Raw genomic sequence first — 7,500 nt, 5'->3', positions numbered from 1 at the left:
TGTGTGTGTGTGTGTGTGTGTGTGTGTGTGTGTGTGTGTGTGTGAGAAAGAGAGGTGTGTGTGTGTGTGTGTGTGTGTGTGTGTGTGAAAGAGAGAGGTGTGTGTGTGTGTGTGTGTGTGTGTGTGTGTGTGTGTGTGTGTGTGTGTGTGTGTGTGTGTGCTCGCGTGCATGCATGCGTTACCAGAGCGGTCTTCCCATCATAAATAAAGAAATAATGTAAAATACTATAATCATAGTGTATCCTCTTTCGAGCTAAGAATCTCAAAGTTCAAACAGGTAGTACCAAACCCAGTGTTAACACCCCGTTACAGACTCGCTTTGGGAAAAAAACAAAAAACCCCAAAAAAACAACAACAATAAAACAAAACAAACAGAAACAAATTAGAGATGACCGAAACAGAACTGCACCACCAACAGAAGCAACGACATGAATTTCAAAACGTAAACATGCTGCATCAGAGAACATGACGGTGAGACTGACAACTCGTTCTGCACACGGTTTACTTGCTCCGTAAATCGGTCACTTAGAAGAGGAGTTTTCGACGGGCGCAATAGCCGAGTGGTTAAAACGTCGGACTTTCAATCTGAGGGTTCCGGGTTCGAATCTCGGTAACGGCGCCTGGTGGGTAAGGGGTGGAGATTTTTCCGATCTCCCAGGTCAGCATATGTGCTAGTGCCTGAAACCCCCTTCGTGTGTATACACACGCATAAGATCAAATACGCACGTTAAAGATCCTGTCATCCATGTCAGCGCTCGGTGGGTTATGGAAACAAGAACATACCCAGCATGCACACCCACGAAAGCGGAGTATGACTGCCTTCATGGCGGGGTAAAAACGGTCATACAGGTAAAAGCCCACTCGTGTGCATACGAGTGAACGTGGGAGTTGCAGCCCCACGAACACAGAAGAAAAAAAATTATATATATTTTTTTTAATCAGCGAGGCAGTGATAACTCCGACTCAGAGCCAGATGCCAGTCTTCCTTGCTCGCCTTTGCAGCATTGAAGAATCATAGGTCAGGCGAGAGGAAACCTAGAAAAATGCATTGTTTTACAGACGAAGGAGGAGGAAGAGAAGGCAGAAAGGGACAAAGAAGAAGAAGAAGAATGCCACAACACCATCAAAATACTTACAGAATCGTTCGATCAAACAAACAAAAACCACCATCCCCCAAAACGAAAGCAGTCAGCAGAAAGGCGACACATGGACACACAGGTACACTGTACCTTAGGGGGTGGACGTGACGATACGATTCGATGACGTTCACCAGCTGATGATAACGACGACGACGATGTCCATCGATGACCAAGCGATGACGAGGTAGCGGAACCGGGATTCTTCCCAGGCGATGACAGCGATGACGATGACGGTGGAGGGGACAGTGCCCCTTGAAGTTTTGGTGTGGAGGACCATCGGTGTTTGGACATCACCAGTCTGTCAGAACCCAAGGCTCTCTCGCCGCCAGGATCTCTGTGGTCGAACTTGGAGATCAGAGACTGCACGCTGAGGCCTGTCAGAGTCGGCTTGTCGTCACTTGTGACGTCAGACCCTTCGTGGCGTGCTGACGAATCCCCCGACGATCGTAGAGATGACGGTGGTGCCGGTTTTGAACCAGCAGTCCGACTGTTGTCTGAACTATGTTCATCTGATGTTATGAGGACGATTTTGAGATTCTCCAGGGAGGCCATCTTATACCCATCGTGTCTGGGAGAATCAGGAAGAGTTTTACGTGCTTGGACCTTCTTTGTTTTCTTTTCAGGCAGTTCGGATCGTTTCGGGCGTGACGCCTTCGTGGATTCCTTCAGGGACTGTGGCTTCAATGTTGGTAAATCTCCGGTACTGCTGTGGATGAGAGGCTTGCTATTTGTGGACAGCGGTGTTTCTGAAGAGCTGCTGTTTCCATGTTCTGGTTCCGTCTCCTCTGACGACGAGTGCTCTGAGCACCCGAAGGCTTTGCCACCATGCACAGACTCCGCGCCAGCTAGGTTGGGCGTCGATCGAGACAGATGCCTTTTTGATGAGTGGAGCCGTGATGCATGACGTGGCGAGTCTGCAGGGATGATGGTGGTGGTGGTGGTGGTGGCTGCTGATGAAGAAGGCACGGCTGCTGTTTCCATAGCCTGCCATTTGTTCAGCAGGTGGCTGATCTTGTTGGACTGTCCAAGCCGAGGTCGACTCGTGGGCAGCACTTTTTTCTTGCCGCCAAGAGATCGCTGGTTAGGAGGTAGCGCTGCTGATCTCACTGTTGGCGAGGAGCGGGTGGCTGGCAGGGATGTAGGTGTGGTGGGAGGGGTGGTGGTGACATCTGTGAGCTGGGTGGTGGTGGTGGGGGATGAAACAGGGCTGCGGGACCGGGAACAGGGAGGTGTGCTGGAGGTGGTGGTATCAGTCACGCTGTTCACGTCTGCTGGAGCAGCAGTGTCGGTGATGTTGGTGACAGCGCTGCTGACTGTAGTCACTGCTTGACTGCTAACCGAAGTGGAAGTGACTGCTTCAGATAGTGCAGTGACCAAACTAGTGTCAGTATCAGCGACTGATTCAGTGACAACGATGTCGCTGTCCATCATTGCGGTGTTGGTTTCAGAAACTTCAGTGTCCGCATCCGTGGTATTGACCACAGTCTCTGGTTCTATGCACTGAACAGCTGAACGACATTTATTCTCTGGCACGTGGTCGATGACGTTGCTTGACGTTACAACGTTATGGATATCCATGTTACCGTCACGAGGGTGGTGGTGGTTGTCGTCATTGTCGTCGTTGATGGGACAGGTGCTGGTCCCGTTGGTGGAGTCCTTGCTTTCCGCTGACCCTCCCTGAATGACTGTGTCCCTCTGACAAAGAGCGGGGTCTGAAGCCGTCAGTCTTCTGTCCCCGTCAGCAGTAACTGGTGCAGGGGCAGCGGCAGTAAGGTCGGAAGGTCTGTTTTCTGTGCACACAGATTCCACAATGGTGATGTGTTCGGAAGCTGGAACCATCCTGTGAACTCCACGTGTGTCAGAAAGATCCCCAAGACCGTCACTCACAATCATAGCGCCACCCTCAGAATCTGCAGAGTGGAGTTGAGGTTTTCTATCACTGTATGCATTATCATCAATGGAGGAACGTTGCCGATAATCTGAGGCAGACACCGTGTGAAGAGACTGTACTGAAGACTGAAGAGAAATGGTAGAACCGGAAGAGTTTGTGGAACTGAGATTGCATGGGTTTGGCTGTTGTTCAGCGTTGTCTGTGGAAGACCCCTGTTCAGGTAATGAACATGACCCCACCCAGCCATCAAGTTCTTCTGGCTCTGGTTCTGTATCCAGGCTGGACGTCTTGCTGAGGGCCGATGAAATGAGATCCCTGTCATCATAGAAGAGATAGTCCATCATGTCAACTTCTCCTTCACTTCCTCTGTCGTCAGGGCGATCCTGCTGGTCGTCGCTCTGTCTGTCAGTGGAAGCTTTTGTCCGACCGTCAGCTGAACCAGCACCAATGGAATGCTGAGTCCGACTTATAGCACCCTTTGTCAGCGTAACGCCAGAATCTGTCTGTTGTGTCTGAATGACATCATAATTACTAGACAGGTGTGACCGATTCTCCACCTGAGAGATGTTGTGAGGAGACAGATTTCTGTCTGGTGATGGCACGGAGTCACTGGGACTTTGCTGGTCTTCTGGGCAGCTCGATGTTCTGTCAGAAAACCGGGACACTCGGTTGTCTGTTGACGATACAGAGTCACTAGTATGATTTTGAGTAGCGTGGTTTCTGTTCCTGTTCTTTGCATCGTTTCCACCCTCATCGATGGCATCAAGGCGTGTGTACAGTTTGTGATCTGATTCAGTGTTTGAAGGACTGCATTCAGTGTTTGAAGGACTGCATTCAGTGTTTGAAGGACTGCATTCAGTGTTTGAAGGACTGCATTCAGTGTTTGAAGGACTGCATTCAATGTTTGAAGGACTGCATTCAGTGTCTTTCAGGCCGTCCATCAGTGAGGGGGTCATGAGGTCAACGTTGTCTTCAGTGCTGGTGTGGAACGTGTGGTCATCCATGAGAAAGGACGCTGGACTGTCGTTGTCTTTTCCCAGGACCGTGTCGGGCTGTGTATCTGCTGGCTCTGTGATGGTCGTGCCGCTGTCCTGAGTGTTCAATGCACGCCTCTCAGAATAACACTCTCCCTCCTGTCCGTCGCTGTTGTGACGTCTGACTGACCAGTCCTTGTGTGCTGGACACTCATTTCCCTCAACAACAGGCTGCCTCGAGTCCATGCTTTGTTCTGAATGGCATGGGTTGTCCTCGGTGGTATTGCTTGTAGTCTTTTCATGTGTCACACATACTTCACTTTCCCGACTGTCATCCTGAGGTAAAGATTCGTCCACACCACCCGACCAGTCTTCACGTGTGATTGGAGTGGTTGTAAAACGACAAGAAAGCTCTGGTGTTGAGTCTCTATTGCACAATGACTGACTAGAATCCGTCTTGTCGGGACTGGTTTGAGTCCTCGACCAGTCTTTGGTAATACTTGTTTCCTCAGATTCCACAGATAACTTATTGCTCTGTTCGTAGAGCTGCAAGTACTGTGACATCTGATCACCGGATCGCACACTATGTGCAGTAATCCCTGCAGTGGTCTCGGCACTGTCCCCAGCTTTGTCCGAGATTATTCCACCGTTAACTTTCAAGCCAGCCAGTGCAGGGGCCTCAGCCTCGCACAGTTCGCTGTCTGTTGCATCTTCACAGCTTTCGGAGGCTCTGGCTTCCCAACTGAACCGTGGTTCAGCATCACAAGGTGCTGTCGTTGATAGTTCTTCCACAACGTCTACTTCAAGAACTTTGTCACACTCATCACCAGTTCCATTCCTGTCTGAATCCGGCAGTTCAGTGGTCGATGACCTGTCCCTTTTGTCCTGTGTGAACTGTTCATCAGAATCGTCACGTGGAAAGTGATACTTTCTTTTCAGGGAAAGATGGGAAGGAGCAGAATCTCCTCCAGCGAAAGCAGGGCCTGCCGATTCAGGTTTTGCATGATCAGTATCCGCAGCACCACGAGAGACTTCTGGGACTGCCTTCTGACGGTCCTCTGTCCTGTCCCCTTGGGCCGGCACGTGCAGTCCGTGCAGAGGAGGGACAGGTCGGGACAGGCCGTGCTGGCCGGCGGGTGAGGGCGGGGGGAAGGCGCCGAGGGCAGGGAAGGGGTCTTCTCCCACCTCCATCTCCTGCCTGCTGTCCTGCCACAACACGCCGCTCTCCTCGCTGTCCGGAGACGTCACCGACATGGGTGACGTCACAGAGGACAGCCCATCCAAGCTGGTAAGGCCATACCCACTGTCCTTCCACGCGACGTCCCCATCTTCGCTGACCGAGGCATAAGAGATGCTCTCCTCACGTATGGGGGACAGCTGGGGAGGGGAGGGACTCTGAGGGGTCGAGGCAAGCTCCTCTAGGACCGCAGCGTGAGTTGATAATGGCGTAAAATGACTGAGGTATGCCCTCCCCAGAGCACCATCAGGGCTATTACTGACGTCATCCCGACCGACACCGGCAGTTCCCATCTCCACTGAACCATCAGAGGGAAGCGCGAGGTTTTCAGGACGGTCGCCAGCAGCAACGCTGCCGTGCCCAGCACGACACAGCACGTCCACCTCGAGGTCCACGTTGAAGTCCGGGTCACGTGGGGGGAGCTCCTCCTCCTCCTCAGCAACACAGGGGTCGGAATCGTGACAGAGGTCAGAGGGCAAGAGGTCAGGTTCAAGGTCAGGACTGCAGGCAGGCACGATCTTGACGGGTTGCCGGAGGAGCTCCCAAGGTCGGGACACCAGGCGGGCTCGGCCCAGCTCGATCTGCATCCTCCTCAACCGCTGCTCCCGCTCCTTGACGCCGTTCACACGGCCTGTGACCCCCTCCATGGTGACGTCACTGACTGCGCCGAGGGCTGAGGGAGGGGGGGGGGGAAGGGGGGGGGGGTTCAGGCGGAAATCCTCACGTCACTAACTAGACAAGGAACACACACACACAACATTCCCGTATGGCAATCCTTGTAATGGAAATCGGTCATTGTGTCGATACACACAACAGCTTCTCAGCCTTTCTACAGGACACAGAGCTCTTCACAGCAAGCCTCGTCTCCACGATCATAATTTGCAGCTCAAGTCTTTTTTCGTGTTTTTTTTTTTTTTTTTTTTTTTTTTTTTTTTTTTTTACCCTCGGAGAAACAGAAAATAGATACTGCAGTACCGTTTTCCCCGTGGCATATAGTTGAACAGCGAGTCTTCACAGCAGCGTCGTCCGTGAGTGTGTGGTCCTCTGGGGCAGGACAGACATGGTCACGGCACGGTCATGGTGAGTTCCAGACAAATGGCTGGCGGACGGTGGCCATGGACTCTTGATTTTCTTTGTTCCCAGTCTGTGCTGTGCTGCTGTGCTGCTGTGCTGCTGTGCCCCTCCCCCTCCTCAGTGCTAGTCAACTCGCTCTGGTTCTCTGTGAAAAGCGCATCAACATATGAATCTCATTTTACAGCTGTGAATTTTGTCACCGTGGCAGTTAAACAATTAAAAAAACCCAAAAAAACAAAAATACTTGCTCATTGAGGGAATTATCGAGAAATTAATGCCGCAGCATATCTGCTTATTTTCTTTGCAGATATTTAAAAATGAGAGACTGTTCTATGGGTTTTTTTTTTTGTTTTTTTTTTTTAAACGTTTGATCATAAATTTGTTCACAGGATTTATTAAGTACAAAAATACATTTTGTATAATGCATGGCTTTTCGTGGAATTATGGCGAATAAAAATTCGCTCTTACAATAATAATAATAATAATAATCTAAACAATAATGACAATACTAATAATGATGATGATGATGCTCATGATGACGTTGGTGGCGGTGGTGGTTGTGGAGGAGGTGGTGGTGGTGATTATATAATAAATTGTTGAACAAAGTCTGCGTGTGTTGAAGGGGTTTGGTTGGGGGGAGTGACGGGGGAGGGGGAGGGGGGGGGGGGTATATCAACATGACAGACCCAACATCTGATGTTTAAAAGTAAAACGCACACAGTAAAACTACGACACCCCACCCCGTGGACAATAGAAGACCCGACATCTCCGAGTTGACCTGCCTGCTATTAGCTGATTCTTCTCTGGGATAACCAGTCTATTCTTATTAAGTAGCCCTTTTCTTACTTAACCAGTCTCGTTCTAGTATTTACCCGTCTGCTGCTGACCTAATTATTCTCTAGAAATAACCAGCCTGCTTTAAAAAAAAAATTTTTTTTTTAAAGAAGGCATTCTCTGAAATAACCAATATACTTCATTCAATAATCAGATTTGATCAATGATTTAATTGATCCTTGTTTGAATTAGTCAGTCTGCTTTAAATCAAACACTTCTCCGTATTAACCGGTATATCATTTCAGCAAAGCTGTCTATATGAAATGACGAGTCTACTTTTTAATTACTGTCCGCCTGTTCACACACACAACACACACACACACACACACACACACACACACACACACACAG

At 49.9% G+C, this 7,500-nt stretch overlaps 1 protein-coding gene across 1 annotated transcript in view; it reads right to left on the bottom strand.

Moving 5' to 3' along the window:
* Window positions 1–7,500, bottom strand: part of LOC143286314 (uncharacterized) — a 46,060-nt gene that overhangs the window by 7,273 nt on the left and 31,287 nt on the right. Inside the window, exon 2 of the mRNA XM_076593853.1 lies at window positions 1,230–6,460. Coding sequence (XP_076449968.1) covers window positions 1,230–5,888 — 4,659 coding nt within the window. The 5' untranslated portion in view covers window positions 5,889–6,460. The remainder of the gene's footprint in view (window positions 1–1,229; window positions 6,461–7,500) is intronic.

Source organism: Babylonia areolata, chromosome 10, assembly GCF_041734735.1.
Source record: "Babylonia areolata isolate BAREFJ2019XMU chromosome 10, ASM4173473v1, whole genome shotgun sequence".
Lineage (NCBI taxonomy): Eukaryota > Metazoa > Mollusca > Gastropoda > Neogastropoda > Buccinidae > Babylonia > Babylonia areolata.
Note: the sequence above shows the minus strand (reverse complement) of the source record. Positions and strands in the feature narration are given on the sequence as shown.